The sequence below is a fragment of the Varanus komodoensis genome, unplaced genomic scaffold (assembly GCF_004798865.1).
Source record: "Varanus komodoensis strain SLA01 unplaced genomic scaffold, ASM479886v1 scaffold7_3, whole genome shotgun sequence".
In the NCBI taxonomy this organism is placed as follows: Eukaryota; Metazoa; Chordata; class Lepidosauria; order Squamata; family Varanidae; genus Varanus; species Varanus komodoensis.
Window position 1 is genome coordinate 11,685,504 of NW_025336480.1, and position 20,339 is coordinate 11,705,842.

Below are 20,339 nucleotides of genomic sequence, written 5' to 3' on the forward strand. Positions count from 1 at the left end.
ACAGCTAGGTCATTTTTGGGGTAGGTCTTATATTTTAGCAAGTACCAAAAATAGTACTAGGTCTTATTTTCGGGGAAACATGATATTACCTTTTGTACACTGCTATATTATTGACAGCAATCAGAGTGCAATTGTTCCCGGAAGTGGAAAATCCAGATTAAAAGTCCACTCAACTAACTATGTAACCATGTACTGTCTTCAAGGTGGGTAGTTATAAAGCTTTAAAACCCCTCTCTTCTACAGATGCAGTATCAGAAATGACAATGTGCAGGATGGTGGAGAGATTATTTACCCTTTGTTCTTTGCAGAAGGAAAACATACCCAGTTGCTTTGGCTACTGTTGAATGAGAAAGGCTTAAGCCTTCCTTGCATTAGTCTTTACAGACTGATGTACCCACTACATTTTGTTGAAGGAAAAAAGAGAAAACATGATATGGGATTGCATTCTATGTCATTTGTCCCAAGTACCGGTGGTGGTGTGTGTGGGGGGTGCTTTCTTACTATATAGGACCATACTGTTTATGGGCAGTGAGGGAGGCAACCCTTTCAAGGAAAGGGATATCTGTATCTAGTCCTGCTTAAGTATGACTTGGTGCAATGTCTGCCTTTTTGCTGCAGACTTCTAGAGAGGGCATAGATAAAGAGATTAAGGTCAGCGAGGTAGAAAGGATTCTCATACATAATTAACAAAATCATTATGGTGTATGAAAGCAGGTTTGATTGTAAAAGAAGGTTTTTATGTTGCTTCTCCCTGCTGTTTACTGTATCACAAACATTGGCAAGGAAACCATACCACTCTTGCTTCAACCCTTTCTAATTTAATTGAGGATTAGATTTTTGTAAGATAAATGAGTCACTCTACAGACACTTTCATTCCAACAAGCAGCAGTGTTTTAACTAAAGATCTATCTGGCCCAGAGAGCAAAAGCCACACAGAGCAGAGGGAGAAAGGCATGTCCATGTTGTCTTAAGTGCCAGGTTCTTGTTCAGGGTGGATTGACTGCAGCCATCTCGGGTCTGCTAGAGAATCTGGTTTCCTGAGGAAATTATGTGGAGAGTTTTGTTTTGTTTGAAAAACAAACAAGTTTAGACCGCATTGTTGTGGTGAGAAGATTAAACCTGTACTTGCAGGCAGCTTCAGCTGAAGAGTGGGAAATAAGAGAGCAAATTCAGCAAGGATTCTCTTGAGGCATTAATGCTACTCCCCAATCTACATAATGTCCTTTGCCCTGGCTTTTTAGTCTACCATACAGGTATGTTTCTTTGAGTATCCTGTTTTGCTTCTTCTCAAAGAGGCATTTTATTGTACTTTGGGGGAGGGCAAATATGTGGTATTTGGGGCTTAAACTTCCTCTGCTTTGTACTCAGCTTTAGGGCCAAATCAGCTGACTCTTAAGTCTCACCTGTTTGCCTTCTGAAATGACCATTGGAACAGAAAGCTGGGTTCAAAAGTAAATTTTTGTGTTTGGGAGTGCAGATTAAGCTTGTCTTGTATGTAGCTTCTTGGGAAAATCACTTTTCTTTCTGCGCATTTTGTTTGCCTTTATCGGTTTTTGTAACTAGCCAGGCTCAGCAGGTCAGCCATTTTGTGAATGGGCAACCCCACTGTTGCCCAGTGAAAAAGGCTAAATCAGAAAAAAGTCAAAAACCCTAAACCAAGAAGCCTAAATCTGATCAAGCATACTCACTTTTCCTTCTGTTGCTGAAGATACTCCCCCCACTCCAAACTTGATTGATTGCTGGTGTTGCCAAAGTGAAGGAAATCATCCTATGCAAGTCATTTGAAGTTGCCAATGTTAGGATAAGTTATGAAACAAGAAAATACTATTTATTATATTCTTTAGGCAGCTATGTTGTATCTGTTGTTGTTGCTGCAGCTGTTTTTTTTCTCTATTTAATCCCTTGCCCCACATAAACTTTGTTGGAGCTCATGATGCTTCTTGAGTGTAACACGCTTCTGCATTCTCACTGTTTAGGTGCCAGGAGCACCATCATCTACTGCTCTCTGTCAAATCCTGATGCTAAACAGCAAAGTAGCCAGAGGGAAAGGGCAGAAGTGTGTTGTAGCAGCTGGGTGGTAGTGATGAAGGGCACATGGCTCTGGTCTCCCCTTCCTTACTCTGGATTGCCAAAGAGGTATTCCCAAGGCAGGTTGAGGAGACCTCCCTGGCAAGCCAGAGTGAGCATGGGGCAGCATGAGGTGTTGCTGTGGCACGTAGTTCCCAACTGGGCACCGCCACTGCTGCCGCCTCCCAGCCGCTTCTCGCCCCGCTGCTCCTGCGAGGGGGCAGCACAGTGGGATACACACAGCACACAACCCCCAGTCAAGCCCCGCCACCCAGCAGATTCTCACTTCTCCCTCTCATGCAGAGCAGTGGGGGGAATCAACTGAGCAATGCTGTTCTGCTCCCAGCACTGGCCAGTTGATCCTGGAAGACAGAAACAACATGCAAAGTGTTCTTCATAGGTGGGAGCGCTGGGCTGGATACAACAGAAAAGCAGCAGGGACACATGCCAAGTTCTGCACCTAGGGAAAATAAATCATTTTTTTAACAAGAGGGGGATACTTGGCTCAACAATACTGCAAGTGAGAAGGATCTTAGAATTGTAGATCACAAGCAGAATATGAGTCAACAATGTGGTGTGGCTGCAAAAAGGGCAAATGCTATTTTGGCCTGCATTAACAGAAGTATCACTTCCAAAGTACATGAAGTACTAGTTCCCCTTCACTTGGCACTAGTTAGGCAATTCTGGGCACTGCAGTTCAAGAAGGACATGGACAAGTTGGAATGGGTTCAGAGGACGGCGACAAGGATTATCTAGGGATTGGAGGCAAAACCCCATGGGAAGAGATTGAAAGAAATGGGCATGTTTAGCCTTAACAGCAGAAGACTAAGGGAATTTATGAATGCACTCTACAAGTACTTGAAAGGTTGTCACAAAGAGGAAGGTCAGGATCTCTGTTTGCTCATTCCAGAGTGCAGGACATGGAGTAAGAGGCTCAAGTTACAGGAAGCCAGGTACCAGCTAGATACCAGGAAGATCCTGATCGTTAAAGCAATTTGACAATAGAAACAATCAGCTAGAGAAATTGTGAGCTCTCCAACACTAGAGGTATTCAAGATGCAACTGGACAGCCATCTAAGAGGAATGGCTTAACCTGGATTCCCGCACCGAGCAAGGGGTTGGACCCAGTGGGTTTCCTGGCCCTTTCCCACTCTACTGTTCTGTGATTGTATGACCGCCTTCTCTTCTTCCAAAGCAATTTAAGGCAGGAGGAGCAGGGACACTTCTGACAGTTGTGCTCTCTGCTTAGCTGCTTGGCAAGAGTGACAATGGGCTGCTCTTGCCAAGAGGCTCCATGGTTTTGGCCTCCATACCATGATGGGTTGTGTTTTCCAATTTGGATGATACAACAGGCAATTGTGGTATGAAGAAACCATCGCACAGACTGTTGTTTCTGTTTGTGGTTTCTCAAAACCTAAGGTACCATGCTGAAATACCATGATGGGGTTTGGACAACACAAAAACCAAACAAACCAAAACCCCACCATTGTTTGTTGTGTCGTGTGAACCTGCCCACTGTCTCAGTGTCAAGGCCTGTACTAAGGCAGAGATGGAGGGGCTCCACTTAGGTCTCCTGCAAGAGCTAAAACTGGCTTGCAGGTTCCCATAAAGTTTCTTATATTGGGCAATATAGAACTGCAATAAATAAAAGCTATATATGCACAAAGAATCTGCTCTAGTCATGAATACATTTCACTGCTACTAGAATCAACGCCACAGCTCCATTTTAATTTCCTAAAATGCCAAACACACCCGAAAATGGGATAATGCAGGACTACAGGGCAAGTGACATCACTCAGCACTTCCCGTGCAAAATGGTGATATCAAGCAACACTGGGCTGTTTTTCAGGATTACTGTAACTGTTTCTCAGCCGCAGCTCTGTCTCCTGCAACAGGAGCATATAAATGATGCACTGTATCTGCACACATCATCAGGGTAATATTTAAATGTTTATAACTCAGGAAAAAGATTATTAACAAGATTTGAGTAACAAAGATCATTAACTCTTGCTTTTACTGCTACCTTTAGTTTTTGGGTAGACATGCTACCATCCAAATTCAGTTACAGCCAATTAGAATGCTAATATTTTCTATTCCTATTTTCTATGAGGCTGCAATTACTATAGCTAAGAGGTAAGACTCTTGCCCCCCTGGGTTTAACACCCCCAAATCATTAGTATATTAAGCATCACAAGGACATCATCCATAGGCTAAGCAGGAGAAGGCTAGTTTCTCACAAAACAAATGAACAGAATAATGACATGTTGGGCTCTGTTGATTTTATTTTGCTTATCTTTGGGTTTTCTTTTTTCTTTATTGTTTATATTTTATCATGGTGTATTTTAGGGTTTAATTGTGAACACACGAGGGAGTTTTGGTTATTGGGTGGCCTTGAAAGGTAAATTCAAAGGCCAGAGACTTGGCTTAATGAAGAAGGAAAGAAAGCTGGGAATCGGGAGAATATGCTCAATTGGGGGTGGAGGGGACACTTAATAGCACGAGAAATTCCAGCAAAACCTGATCTAATTCTGCAGAAATGGAGGCAGCTGCATCCTAAGCATTTGTTGGGGCAGTTACAACTGAACAATGTGCGCTTTAGCTAAAATAGCAATTTCACTGTGACATCCACCGCTACAGTCATGTTACTACTGACTGCTGTGCCAATTGTTGAAGCTGAGGCTCTCGGTTCTAGGATGAGGACAACAAATGCAGTTTCACACTGTGGCTGCTACTAAGGAGAAGACTGGAGGTGTTGCTAGGGGACATGTTACTGCCACCACATCATATATATTCCATCTCCCTTGCGGAGGACAGCCACTGGCAATGCTTGGTGTGCGCAACACTCTCTCTTTGCCCTCACATCGTTGCCTTGTGTGGGAGGAGGTGGGCAGAGAGAGGAGATGCAAGGTGATGTCACCATGCAGAACTTGTTTTTGTTAGGTGTGACAAGGAAGATTAAGAAAAGTAATATAGCAGCCATACTAGCAGCTGTATTTCATCTGTTCCTGAGACTCTAGGTAAAAATATTGCTGTGCTAATCTGGTAGGTCAGAGAATCTAGTGATTAGGCAAGCTACTTTGAGGTTTTCTACTCCAGTCTTAGGTGTGCCTATTTAGAAACAAATTACTGCGATTTTAATGAAATGTGCCTTCAGCCAAATATGAAAATTATACACATGTTTATTTGTAAGTCACATGGAATTCTTTTGAATTTACATCAATGTAAAAACGTATTTACAAAAATGATTTTTTACAGTAGTAACTGGTGGCAGTAAGGAGAAGAGTTGGTGATCTTGTAAAACAAAAAAGCACTCCTGCTTTAACTTAGAAAGTATGAATGCATTGTATTTCAGGGAGAATAATTTTAGTGCTGGTGCCATGAAAAATATGTATCGATAAACAAAGATGTGTGAAGTTTCTGTAACCTGTTAAGAAGATTTTGCTTCCAGGACTGAGACTCCAGAATACTGACTGAGTCCAGCCTTCTGACAGCTTAAAATGCTGAGCAGAAACAGGGAGTCCATTTTGTAACAAGCTTCTCTTCAGGAGAAAGCCAGTGAGGGAACTGCAGTCAGGCTCCATTCTGCTTGCAAGCCTTATCATGAAAAGTGCAGTAGATTAATATTTAATTGTTTATTTGCTGCAAAGACTCCGCTGCCTGATGCTGGATACATGATGTGGAATGTGTGGTAGTAGGGAAGAAGCTGTCTTCCTTGTTCAAAATAACGCAAGATGGTGCTCTGTTTTGTTCTAAAAAATCCATGCAATGCCTTCCTTTAAGCTCATATTAAATCTAATGCTTATTTACATTGCAAGGCGGAAATCAAGTGGACCTTCAGAAGGGAATGCGGTAAAAGATTTTTGTTGGTGTTGCAAGGCAGATTTTCCATTGACTTTAACCCATCACATGCCTACATCAGAAGATAATTTTTAACCCTGTCTGTAGCTGATAGCATCTCAAGAGTCAAGAACCTGTCAATAGTTAACTGATATTGCAATCCTACCATTGCTGCACTAAAAGCCACCATGATGCAAAACAATCAGAGAGACCTGTAGGCACCTTAAAAACTAACACATTTATTGTTGCATAAGCTTTGTGGGCTAGGGACCACAGCATCAAGCGTTCATGAAAGCTTATGTCATAATAAATCATTTGCAATGAAGGGCTCTTATCGCTTTCCTGCAAGAGCTTAAAAATCAAGCTATGTTAGGCATATGATGCAATCTGTTGTGGAAATAATATTGCTACTTTCCTGAAGAGACCACACTAGAAAGATAAATAAATCTGTAAACATTTTAAGAGATTGAAACAAAGTCTCACAATTTGAAAAGTGCAAACTGGGCACAAAAACCAATTTTCAAAGTCAGGGTGGGGTGTAATACTATAAAAATCAATTGCAAACATTAAAAAAAATAAGGTTCAGAGGAATGTAAATTGTAGACAAGACAACTTACAGAATGTCATGTCATAAAGGTTATAGGACCACCCATCTTCAGTCCTCCTCTAGGACCTAATTTCATGGTACTTCAAATATACCGCTTGCAACAATATCATGACTTTGGCTTTGTTTGTTTAAATTGTACTAAGAGAGGGCCCGCTGATTTTTATTGGGTGCTCAGTGTGTTCTCAATAAAAAACGGAGATATACATCTCTAATAAAAAGAGATACAAAAATTCTCTGCAAATGCTGATAGAAAAAGCCTATTGGTGCCAATGGGAGATTTTGCCTATTGTAGTATAGGGACCTCCCTTTCTAAAATCATGATCATAGCAAGGTAAGAAAGCCTTTATCTTCCACCTCTCATGCTTTTTTCATACTCTGATTCCACTGCAACTAATATACTAATATAACTAAACACAATGGGCAAGTCTGCAATTGCATCGAACTGTAGGAGCAGCATTTGAGGGGCTTTAAAAGACATAATGGACAGAGATATAGCTCCATTTTGCTTGCCTTGCATTGGATGCAATTTAGCCATTGTAACGATTAAAAGTCAAAATGCTAAGATCCAACCCTGAGTTTAAAAAAAATGCATCGCTGGCCTCATTGTTGCCTTTCTATTGAAGATTAAGAATAAAGGCATACAGCCAGTATTTCTGTTGTAGATTCCAGCCATACCTACATTCCCAGTTACCCAATATTATTTTCTCTACCCTAATGCTTTTTCCCTCGTTTCCCCTCTGCTTTATCCATGTGTTACCTCCACAATCACTTTGTTGTCTTACATCTGTCTCCTCAGCATTTTTAGGTTTTGCTGATCTGTCTCCCCTCCTTCTTTCCCATCACCTCCCCTTATTTCCCTTTCTAATCTACTTTCTCCCCAGTCTCTATTGTCCACCACTCTCTCCTGGTGCTGGCCAAATTCCTTTCACTTGCCTGCATTTTCTCAGATAACAGTGAAGATTCTTCCAGTGGGTAGAAGCCAAGACCTGCCCCCTGAAGGAACTCAAGGAGGTTCTGCCATATGGAGGTTCTGGATCTGATCTATATGAAACTCTAAGTGAAGTCATGTGGAAACTTCGAATACTACCAGCAAACTGCTGACATGCCAATTTGTTTTTAATCCAGAACTTGTTGCAAGTGACTGAAATGACAAGCTGGGTGCTAATTGCTTCCATGTTCAGTTAACAATCCAGGAACACCCATTCCTATGTTGTTTCATGATACCCAAACCCAGAATCTGTTGGTTAACTATGGGTTGTTTAATCCAGAAATACCTCAGTTTTCAGGTTCAGACATCACAAAACTACCCAAGAATAGGGCACTCTTAGATGGGTAACTGAAAATGAAAGTGAACAGTGCACAGTGCATCTGTTAATTTGCTGACAGGAATTCTAGGAATAAACAACCCAGGAACTGCTACCATTATTTCTGAACAAAGTATATCTCAGCTTCATCAGGTACAGGTGAGGCACTGGAAATGTTCAATCACCCTATTAAAAGACAGGATGAGGACCCATATACTGAAACTCAATCCAGGCAAACCTGGGTACCATTAATGGGTGGCTGTCTGGGTTACTGTTACACAACATATTCTGGAAGAAGTTGCATTCTTTATAAAGCAAAGATGAAGAACTAGGGGGCCTCTGGATTAGGTTCAACTCCAGGTCCCATCATCCACAGACAGCCTGGCCAAGGGTGATGGGAACTATTGTCCAAAAACAGCTGGAGGGCCACAGGTTCTCTCCCCCTGGTGTAGGGGACTAAGCTCATAGCTTGAGTAAAGTGGATGTAGATCCATCTTTGCTATTAGAGGCATAACTGCCATCTGGATTAACTTTTATCAGTTTAGGGGAGTATACCAGCTGGAATCCTACCTGAGACTGGATGGCTACAGTGATCCATGCCCTGGTAAGTTTTCACTTAGATTACTACAGTATTTTGTGCTGCCTTTGAAGATGATCCAGAAAATGGCTGGTTTACTGCCTGGAATACAGTGTTATCAAAAATGAGAGCATTTTATCATGTTTACTGGCTCCCACTTTGACTTTGGGCCCAGTTGAAAACATTAATCTATAAAGCCATTCATAGCTTTGTGTCTGTGTATTTGAGGGAATGTTTCTTCCTGTGTATCTCTCCCTAAAATGTTGTGAACTCAGACGGCTTCAGCTATTGGGCGCTATGGAAATTAAACAGACAAACAAACCTTGAGACCAGCATCAGAGATCCGCTCTAAGCGCCCTCATGAGGTATGGAGGATGGCGATACAGCCGCAGGTTTGTTTCACTTACGGAATCCCCTCCTCAGAGAGGCGCCTGGCACTTTGTCCACATCTCAGTGCCGGATAAAATTAAAAAACGAACAAAACAACCCCACCCCACAGAGGGCCTTTTGACTATCTGCATATTTCTTTTGCATTTTGAGCAGATTTATTCTCTGAGATATTTCGGTCTTGTGTTATAGGCCTGTTTGTTTTCGCCTCCGCTGCTTTTAACTGATTGTGGCTTTAATTAATTGTTGTTGTTGTTTCCATTCATATGGTACTGAATTCTATTTCTGCTTGTATTGTGCATTTCCGTGAGCCCTAAAGACATTGTAGTTTTAGTATTTACTGGATTTTTTAGTATTTTCTGGATTATTTCGTTCTTCTACCTAAACATGTGTAGAGTGAGCAACTCCTATCAAGTTTAATGCGCGTATTCCTTAGTTACCAGGTTTAGGATTGCAGCAACCTCAGCAACTTCCTCGCATCGGTTACTGCTGATGTGAACGGGCTCTGGTCTCACCTTGCATTTATTTACATAGGCCTTCACTGAATTGCTACAGAGACTTTTTGCTTTGCATTGCATTGCAGTCTGAGCCCTTCGTTTATATTTCAGTAACCGAGGGTAAGGCTGCATGCATCTGGTGAAGCAGCCGGTAGTCCACGAAAAGAACTTGCGCCCCAGCCTCTTTGTTGCTTCCTCTCTCCCTCGGTCATTCTCTTCTCCTGGAGCACGTGACGCCCCATCCCCACTGAAAACGCCCGGCCCGGCCCGGCCCGGCCCGCTGGGCTGCGCTTCTCCTTCGAGCGGCCCCTTTCGGAGGCGTCCGCTCGCTCGCCCGCCCGCCCGCCGCCGCCGCCGCTCCCTTCCTCGTCGCAGACCAACCGCCACCCTGCCACCGGCCCCGGCCTCTCCCGCTCGCTCCCGCGGCGCAGCGGCCCTGACCAGGAGCGCGCACGCTGCCGCCACGGCTCCCTGCAGCTGCTCGTCCCGGCTCGGCTCGGCTCGTCTTGCTCCGCCGCCTGCGTTCCCTCCCGGCCTGCCCTCTCTGCCCGCTCGCCCGGGGCGAAGGAAGCCGGCCGCGGGGAGGGGCCCCAGCGCCCCGCAAGGCATCGCTCGGACGCTCGCTGAGCTCGCGCTTCTCGGACCAGCCGCCCCCACCCCGAATCCCGCAGGTAGGAGCCGCCCCGGGCCTAGCGTCGCCTTTCCGCCCCCTTGTTTTCGCAGTCGGGCAGGCGAGCGGCCGGGCAAGATGGAGCCTCGCCCAGCTGGCTCTGTGTGTACGTGCGAGAGCGAGAAGGGCCGAGGCTGTTCCCTCCTCCCGTCCCTTCGGGCGTAATTCTGGAAATGCCCCCATTTTGGGGGTGGGGTGGGGTCCTTCTTCCATCTCTCTCTCTCCACCAGTGCCCACGACTGGAATAGATTTGGGACCTCCGTCCTTGATGCGTGGGGCGGCGGGGTGCGGGGAAGAGAGATCCGGTAAGCTGCGCCACCGAACCCGAGAATACAAAAGGGAGGCTCGCCGCCCCTCTAATTTCATTTGCTCTCCAAAGAATCCCTGGCAGGATCAAGCTACGAATTTGTTGTTGCTCTGGAAGAGTAGATTTGGAACAGCCACCCGTGTTCCTGCCGTCAGAGAGGTTTATCGGATCAATCAAACAAAAAATACGCTGAGCGAAGTCCATCCTTCTGTTGCTAATTGTCTTATGAATAGAAACAAAAGGAAGGGTAAGGATAATTAGTTTGATAAACTATCTTGACTAAGGTAGAAACACGGACCTGAGAGTTGTTTACCTGCAACGAAGTGGTGGCAAAACCCATCAATCCTGTGCCCAGTCTATTTAATTTTCTCCAGTGATGAAAAGCCCCCCCCCCCCATACACAACCAGGCCATTTCCCCTGCAAAAGCTTCGGCAAGGTCGCTAATGCTCCAGTGTTCTGTGGGGCAGTGGTGGGTGGAGAGCTCTGTGGTAAGCTGCTGTCATTCTCTGTCCCTTCAGTGTTACTTAACTGCTGCTGCCCGCCCAGCTGCAACCCGAGCTAGAATTTGTTCCATCATCTTAATTAGCTTGGGGGACAGTCCTATTCTCACTTTCCTGACAATAAGCTCTGCTAAACAGTGTAGGGCTTGTTTTTTTAGCAGATATGTATAGATTGTGCAGTTAATATCCAGTACTGAATGTTAATAATATTGAATATTTGATGATTAGATTTGAATATTAGCTGTTCACTCTTTGGGAGGCGAAGGTAAGAGTTAGGGTATTTTGTGCCTTGATTTCCCATCTACTATATATTTAATATGTAATATTCTTTAGCTGTTCTTGCATTTTGGATATATCAATAAGCTTGTACTAATACACCAATAATTTGCCTTTCCTTTATATATTTTGATAAATGCAATTCACATTTATGACAATCTGCTAATTGAGTATATCTAGTTTGGATTACTGCATTGGACTACACAGCTATTAAAATATGTGCAGTCCCACTGCTTATTGCAGCAGCCTAAGTTTATGCTCATAAAAATGTATGCTGCAATCCTGCACATGCTTGTAAACCTATTGAATTTTGTGGTGCTTGCTTCTAAGTTGACAAATACTGCACTCTTAATCTTTTCAGCCCATTCAGCAACCATGACATAATGTATGATTCTGGGGTCATGTTTTATCTTACGCTGGGAATAGAAGGCAGGGAACTTTCTCCTAAATTCTGTTCAGGATATAGTTGTGAAAATAATAAAGTTTTTGGCATGCTTTAATAGTCTCTTGCTATTGTCTTCATTTTGCACCTTCAGATTATTGTTATATAATTATGCATTTGATTGATCTAAGAATCTCAATAAAAGCTGTTGAATTCCAGAGAATATACATCAAGCTGCTTTTATAATTACTGAAGTATGTGAATTGCAGATGCAATCTTTTGTTTAATGGTAAAATCCAGAAACTGCAGCATGCCAACTGTTTTTTCTCCCTTAGGAATGAAATTGACTGGGCCAGAAAATAGTTGCTTGCAAGCAAGTTCTTACCAGCAAGCACTGTAGGCTACTTCTTGAGACTTACCAGACTACTACATCTTCTGCTTTGCCCAACTTGGTGCCCTTTGGATGTATTGGACCATACCTCCCAGCATTTCCCAGCAAGCATGCCTGCTGTGAGGGTTGATGGATGTTATAGTCCAACAGATCCGGAGGGCACCAAGTTGAGGATGGTGAACGTGCAAACATAGCCTGAGGGCACATTGTGCAGCAACCTTGATGGAGTCTGGTCATTGTCTGAATAGGAAACCATCTGGAAACCTTGTGTACTTGATCTCTAGTTTCATCATGGAAGAAAGACAGAATATAAAAGGTTTTTTTTAAGTCTTGCTCTGCTCTGTGCCACAGAAACTGCAGTACACAAAGAGTAACATAGGAATTTATTGGGGTACGGTGAGGGGAAGTTCTGGATTTGCTTGATTTCAATAACTTTAATTATTTCAGTTGGGTTATTAAAAGCTAAACATGATTCTGCATTTAACCAAAGCATACCTAGTCCAGCATTCTGTTCATAAAGTGTCCTGTTAGATGCCCACAGAAAACTCACAAGTAGGACATGAGTTTGACAGCACTCTCATGCATTGTCTCGAGCAATTGCCATACAGAGGCATATTGCCTGTGATGCTAGAGATAAAATATAGCCAGTATGGCTAGGAGCCACTGAAAGCATTATTATTCATGAATGTCTAATTCCCCCTTTAAAGCCATTCAGTTAGGTGGCTATAACTTGTAGCACATTCCATAGCGTGTTTTGTGGAGAAGTAGTTTCTTCTCGTCTGAATCTCCCACTATCCATCTTCAGGGGATGACCCTGGGATCTGCTATTCTCACCATGTATGTACTGCACATCAGGGATATTGAGCCTTGTTTCAGCCCAAGAGTTGACAAATTCAGTTTTGCAGGAGCCCTCATGGGGCTGCATTCCACTGTTGAGGCAGGCCAAGTCAAAGGGGCTGAGCCATAATACTAGTATGTTTTAGTTTAAAGCTCATACTGCATATATTTAAACCTCATGAAAAGTATATCTTTTAGATTGCGAGGGGAACCTGCAAAAACAGACCAGTCAGTCTGGTTAGGGGAAAGGGGGCACTGTGATCTGGGGAGCTGGAGCGGATCAGATTTGGAACCCCAACAGGCCAGATGTTGCTTCTGTGCCTTAGATTCAGTATCCTGTTCCACTTTATCCATAATTTTATGCATATTTTTCTCTCCCCTTTTATTCCTAAGACAAACGGCTCCAATATAATCTTTTCTCATAGGAGAATTGCTGCAGCCTTTGATTATGCTGGTTGTCCTATTTTGGATGTTTTCCAGTTCTGCAATATTTTTTGAGATGTGTTGACCAGAAATGCAAGTGTGGCTGAACCAATGATTTGTATAAGGCTGGTATGATAGCGGCAGTTTTGTTTTTGGTATCTTTTCTAATTATGCCCATCACAGCAGCTGCACACTGGGTCAGTGTTTTCATCAAGCCACCCACTGCAAACCTAAGGCCTGTTCCTGTCCTGATCAGTCATTACCAGTTCAGATCTCATCAGAGTATAGTGGAGTCAGGGCATCAAACTGCATTTGGATTTGTTATTTTCACTGGATTTGTTATTTTCATGTCTATTCTCCTGGCTTGTACAGATACTTTCAGAGTACATTGCAGACCTTTTTGGTTTTAATACCCTAAATAATTTGGTTGTACCAACAAACTTGGCTCTTGCTGCCTACCTGTAATGGCTGATCATTTATGAACTCTCCCAGTTCCAATATAGTTCTAGTGTTTACATCCTTCCATTGTGAAAAATGCCCATTTTTACTCATTGTTCAATGTTCTTTAATGCATTATTGCTTTATAAGAGAGGTTGCTGCATATTCCATAATTGTTAATTTTGCTTTGGTGAAAGACTTTAAAATAACGGGAGGTTTTAAAATGTTCTTTCTTTGAAATGGCTTTACTATTTATCACCTTTCCTTGCAAAAAGTCACTGGGAAGTTAGGGTTGCTGTTCTAAACAAAATAGTAAATCCAACAACACAGTGGTGTTTACTTCTGAATAAGCATGTATAGAATTGTACTGTGAGCCTTCAAGTAATCTGAACTCCGATTTTATGCCTAAATTGATAATCATTAAGACTCCAGTCCTTCAGTCACCTGGGAACTCAATGGGAACTACACCTAGGTAGACAGGCATAGAATTGTGCTGTCAGTCAAGATAAATACAGATTATTTTGTCTGCAGAGTTAAATGGCTAACACTTCTCAGCAGGTAAATAATGTAACAATCTCCAGGTTGAGTCAGCCTGGATTCACCAGGCTGATTAATTGGAGGAGAAGCTTTGCTGGATGGTGTTTAACAGAAACAGTGGTAATAGAAACAAAGTAATTTGTTTCTGTGTTGTAGTGCACATTAATTTTGGTGGGAATCAAGCACCAGTTATTCTTAGTCTGTGTTCTTTACGATAACTCTCAGCTTTCCAGTGAATCAGGCGGACCAGTGATGGAGGACATTGTTCCATTGTGCTGCATAGGCTGTTGAGAATAGATTTTCCTAGCTGGTCTGCTGCTCTAAGAAGGCTACAGCAATGGATTTGTACCTTTAGAAGGTTGATAACTGTAGTCTCCACCTCCAATAATGTGATTACTTGTTCCAAGAATAATATAATTGCATCCAATGATGTCCCTGCACTAATCAAGGCTTTTGGATCCAACAGAAGTTTCCATTAGTGATAAAGGGATTGAGGTGATTTTTCTTATTCTGCTGTCTCCACCCCACCCCCCAAAAAATCTGCTGCAAAGGGACTTTCAGAACAGCATGAAAGGAGGTGGGGGTGATGCAGGAGGGAGGAGAAGTTGGCAAAAATGGACTGCTTTCCTATTCCGATGATGGAAGTTTCCATTGGATCAAAGAGTCTTCTGTCAGTGGAGGGTTAGCACAGGATACAACCCTATCTATGTGTTGGGAGCTTTCGGCACCACCTTGAATACCAGCTGGGGTCTGTTGAAAAGTGTATTGGCTAATACACCCAATTGTTACTGTTTTCAGTGTATTCTGTGTCAGACAGGTCAGGTAGTGAAAATTACTAAACGAATGTAAGCTTTGGGAAGGAAAGCAACAACCACATACACTGCATCCAGTAATTCCTGTAAAAAGAGCTTAAACTAGTGTAATATCTTTGTGTGCAATTCACAAATTGCTGAACAATCATTAAAGTAGTAGTCTTATGGGCCATATTACTATGTTGTTATTTATTTTAACCTAGAAACAAAATTTCCTTAAAACTTCCATATAGCTTGATGCTATTGCTTTTAATATAACTTGGGATAAGAAGAATCCTTTAATAATAAACCGGATGAGTGGGCTGTGATAACCCCATAATGATTTATTCTTGGTTTACATTTAATAATTCCTGAAAAGTGCATAGCTTATGTTCATTTAGAAATGTTTAATACACTATAAATTTTAACTGCTAATAATTGTAATGTTCATATTTTGTATAAGATTATTTGCGTTAATTCAGTTATTAGTGAAAAATGTAAAATTAATAGTAAGGCAGATAGCAGGTGTTCTTTGATAATGATTTAGAGTAACCTTTGCTTCAAAGGTGCTATTAGTTTCCTGAACCAATCTCACTAATTTTGGAGGACATTCATTGCCATAAATCAAATAATTTACTGTTGAATGCTACTAGGTTTATACATCTGTCTTAATCATTCATTTTTATTTTGATAGAAAATGATGCATCCTGTTGCAAGTAGTAACTCCCCTTTCTGTGGGTCTGGAAAGAGTTCTTGCCTTAATGATGACAACGGGACGGCCACTGATCAGTTTGATTTATACTCCTCTCAACAAACCAAGTACAGCCACACAGTCAGCCACAAGCCAATTCCATGCCAGAGACAAGATGCATTAAATGAACCTCATTTGCAGACCACAAGTGGCAGGAGTATAGAGACAAAAGATGAACTGAAGAAAAAGAAAAACCTCAACAGATCTGGTAAACGTGGAAGACCTTCGGGGACCACAAAATCAGCGGGATACAGAACAAGCACAGGTAGACCGCTGGGGACCACCAAAGCAGCTGGATTTAAGACAAGTCCAGGTAGACCTTTGGGTACAACTAAAGCTGCAGGATACAAAGTCAGCCCAGGGAGACCTCCAGGTAGCATTAAAGCTCTATCACGGCTTGCAAATCTAAGTTATACATGTAGCAGTGCGGCTTTCCCTTACTCTGTGGTGCATAACAGAGGAGTGCATGCTGCTGGTGAAACAAGTAGCAAAATCAAGCAACCCACTGAATAAAGAGGAATTAGATAACATATCCTCAGTAATTCTTTTAAATTATCTGAGTTGTGGCATGTTTTTTCACTTGTTTTGTAACTTTTCCATAACTTTCTTTCCTTCATTTTACTTTTTTAAAGAGATATCATAATCAATGTTTGTTTTGTTTACAAGTGCACTCCTTAGTGATGCTCTTGTGTATTTGCAGAAAGAATTTTCTAATATTCTAAGTGACAAAGTTATTGTCTGGCCATCTTAGTTGATTAGTTAGCAATTCAAAATAGCAGAATTCTGGCTTTTAGGTTATTTAAGATCACAATAAAGACTGGGTGAAAAATCAAATAGACTAGTAGAAGCCAATAATTCAGGACTGTTTTATCAGTAATAGCTCTAAAATGTATGTCTCCTTTCCTTTCTTTTCCTTTCTTTTCTAACTAGGAGAGAGTAGAAACTAAATTTTCCACAATTGCTGGAACTTAACACGGACCTCAGATATTTGTAGATATTTCGAAACTTCAAAACTATATTTTTAAAAATGTGGTCATTCCAGGCAGTCATCGTGTTAAAGTGCTATCAGTTTCAAGTAACTCAAACATTTAAAAAATAGTTCTTATGTAGCACCTGATACACATTCAAAGTTCTATTTTGCCATTAAAGTATGATAGCTCTCCTGGATGTGTTAACTATTGGACAGTAATTTACAGTTTATGAAAGCCTAAGACTACACATACCAAATTACTAATAATTAAATATCTGAAATGTTTTATAAGTAACTTATAAAAAGTGCTATCAAATATGGATATAATGTACAGGCATAATGAAGATAATGGCGAGATTCTGCACATTTGTGTGCTTACAAATCCAACTGATTTTAGTGATACTTAGCTTACACAGACGTGTACAGAATTGAGCCTATGTTCTAAAATCTGTCGATAGATGTATGAGTTTTAAGTGACTTTGCTATATCTGCATTGGTGGCCACAGTTTTTTTTTACAATTTCAAATATTTGGTTTGGCTGAACATTATACCTTTCAGATAGAAAATCTTGACATTTTAAATAATTTTGCCAGTAGAAGTCTTATTATTTATCACACATACTGTAGCTAAGAGAACGTATATCTACCAAAGGAAGACATTTCATGGTTCATAATTGGAAATAATACAGTTGATGCACAAGCAAGTTGCAATTTGATGTGTTTATAGAGCCCGAATATATAACAGACCATAGGAATACATCTATGCATGGAGGTGCAGAACTATAAATGCATTTTCTGACACTTTGTGCACCTAAAATAAATGTTCTACATTGAATTGGGTATGTGTTGTTATTTTTAAAAGTATGTGTGTGTGCGCGCGAGAGAGAGAGAGACAATATATAATACACACATGACATTGTAACTGACAAAGCTCTCAATATCGAATATATTCCAAATATTGCTTTAGAATTAAAGCTGTTCTAAAACTAAGTTTACATATAGTTATAGATTAAAAATCAAAATGTTTATCTTCAATACACACACACACAAACAGAAGTTAGAGATACATATTTGCAAATCTATGGGAACAGAACTCTTTCAGGTTAAATTAGAAAGATGAAAATGAACAGTATTGCTTCTTTTCTTTGTAAGATAAATGTTGTGGCCTGCTGACATTTTGATGACAACTCTGATTTCAGTAATGACAACTTAAGAAATGGATGTCATTTCATGCCTTTTTTATCAGGAAAAAAGCAGCAAGCCTTCAGGTGTTCCAGTGATGCCTAACTCATAATGAGCTGGACTTTATCCTGTATTTTATAATAGGTGTGTTGACTTGTTTTGGGGGGACTTTGTATGCACTGGCAACCATGAACCTCAACAGTACTGGAAGGCTCTTTAGTCATGTAAACTAATGGCAGCTAAACTGCTAGTAAAATAAATTTTTGCTGAAGCTATGAAGTTCATTATATATTTCCTCAAGAAACTTTGGAAGTATGAAACTTTTAATAATTTTTCCCACAGTGGTGCAACTTTTGACACATATAATGCTAATGTGAGCTAATTCACCCTCAGGACATATATTGTGTTGGGCTGTTTTGTTAGATGATTTTTCAACCAAAAGGCTGCTTCAGACACCTTCTGAACTCTCTTGGAAAGCAGCTGAATGTAATAACTACAAGAATGGCACACCTTTATGGCAAGGAGCAAGTTGCATGTCACCAGTGTACTTTGAGTAACTTTACTTCTTACCTCCTCCTGTTTTTTTCACGCTACTCTTCATTTACTTCTCACACGTGCATCCACTCAGTGGTGCCATACGGTGTGCTTGGAGTTAACTCAGAGGCATTATTGCTCCAATACAATGAATTTTGTATTCACATGTTGAAAAACTAATGAAATAACTTAAGCAATTCATGCTCGTTTATAATGCTTATTATATCAGATGGGAAACACACCCATTTGAAAGACTAATATTGTCAGTTGTGAAAAAATAAACATAAAAATCACCTCTTCAGTTGCTCTGAAGGGCAATTTAATGCCCAGGATTAATTAATGAGGCCAGAAAAACACTGTTGGGCATTCCTTGATTCCAGTTCATTTTATCCTCTGCTGCGGTTTACAAGTGCCATGCTGTGGGGGAATACACAGAAGTCAAGAACTTGAGATGTTTGAATGGTATATTCAAATATTTTTGCTACTCCTGTATATAATCAAAATACATTGTGCTTTTTTGTTCTTTTTTTGTAACACTGTCTCTTGTCATGACAAACACTGAAACAGCATGTTAATTCCTATACTTTGATATTATTGGGAAGGTGGAGGAAGAATATCCCATTCTCCCCATAGTATTACTACATGATTTGTAAAGCAAATTGATAATTTTATATTATATACATTAATTCTGCTCTTTATAAGCTAGGATTGTTGATGTGTATTGGCACTGTTTGGAAAACTACATGTCAAATTTGTGCTTTTCTTTTGATTAAACATAGCATTTTTATTTGTCTCAACTTTTGATAAAGCATTTTGCATAATTAAGTATTAATAGGGAATCTGTACTACCACTGCTACTTTAAATACATATAGAAATTGCTGTTCACTTTCTGATGAAATATACTTAAACTGTAGAACCAAATAACTTTTATTACTATTTTTGAAGTCTTGCACTGGATATTTTCCAAATCTTGACACACATATTGATAGATGTTTAATCACAAAATAAACTAATTATTGTGAAGATAGCCTTCTTTTAAAAAACTGACTTTTTTGTTCAATGCTCCGAATTTCATATTTTACAGACTTTTAAGATAAAACACCATTGATCAGATTCATCTTGCATTTGTTTTGCAGCGTAGTTTTTATTGGAAATCCTGGAACACACCCAGGCCAGAGTAATACATATAGAATGAGATATTCCTCGGTCTAAAATGCAAAAGACAATATCAGAGCATTTTTATTTTGAAGGGCTTTGAAAGGCAAAGTAGTTGAGATAACTTTACTGCTATTTCCTAAGTTGTCATTCTGCTTTTTATTACTGTATGTACAGTGCAGCACCATGCAGCTTATTTAATACAAATTTGTTGCTTGCAATCAAAGTTTTGAGGTTCTTCTTATATTCACTATGCTTTTTACTATATATTTAATGTAGTTCACACATTATATACACATTGGAAATTACTAGAGTGGCCTTTCCTTTTGATTTCTCTTCAAATAAATTTCGGTTCTGCAATGTGTAATCTATTTCATCTTGAAAGTTATCATAATGTTATAAAATTTAATCTGTGCTCACATGGGCTATTTTAAGAGTCTCATATTACACAATTTGCTTTTCCATGGGACAGGTTTTTTTTGGTGGAACCAAGTACTCATTAAGTAACATTACCCTGTCTTCTGCTGTAAAAAGTCTGATTAGATACTGTGTATGTTCTTAAGTCCATGAACTTCAGCTACTCGTGTGCAATTGTCTGTATGGGAATGGAGTAGTGTTCATGATCTGTATTTACGTCATCATATGGATGTATATTTATTAATAAAGTAATTGCTTTAAACACCAAATATGTTTCAAGTTTTGTATTTTTGCAGCATCATTCTTTTTCTCATGTGAAATAAGTTACTTGATCCCACCAAACCTTTCAGTTTGCCTGTTAAGAAACAGAATTAAGCAGCTGTTAATTCTCTGATATTTCCATTGTTTTATCCTGTAACCTTTTGGGCTGATGGGCACAGTTGAACAATTGTCATTGGCACCACCACAAAATTGCTTCCATGGAGGATGTTGTTGTCACAT

At 40.5% G+C, this 20,339-nt stretch overlaps 1 protein-coding gene across 2 annotated transcripts; it reads left to right on the forward strand.

Annotated features, from left to right (window-relative positions):
- Nucleotides 1–9,633: 9,633 nt before the first annotated feature.
- Nucleotides 9,634–20,107, forward strand: CUNH5orf24 (chromosome unknown C5orf24 homolog). 2 transcript variants are annotated; one of them, XM_044454497.1, is made up of 3 exons: nucleotides 9,634–9,947; nucleotides 10,326–10,500; nucleotides 15,524–20,107. In XM_044454497.1, the coding sequence occupies exon 3, from the start codon at nucleotides 15,527–15,529 to the stop codon at nucleotides 16,091–16,093; it is 567 nt and encodes a 188-aa protein (XP_044310432.1). In that variant the 5' UTR covers nucleotides 9,634–9,947; nucleotides 10,326–10,500; nucleotides 15,524–15,526; the 3' UTR covers nucleotides 16,094–20,107. The 2 variants fall into 2 exon arrangements, with proteins under 2 accessions (XP_044310432.1, XP_044310430.1); XM_044454495.1 differs by lacking the exon at nucleotides 10,326–10,500 and having other exon boundaries at nucleotides 9,635–9,947.
- Nucleotides 20,108–20,339: the final 232 nt, after the last annotated feature.

Coding starts and splice junctions, on each gene's coding strand:
- CUNH5orf24 (XM_044454497.1), top strand. CDS start 15,527: ATGATGCATCCTGTTGCAAGTAGTAACTCCCCTTTCTGTGGGTCTGGA.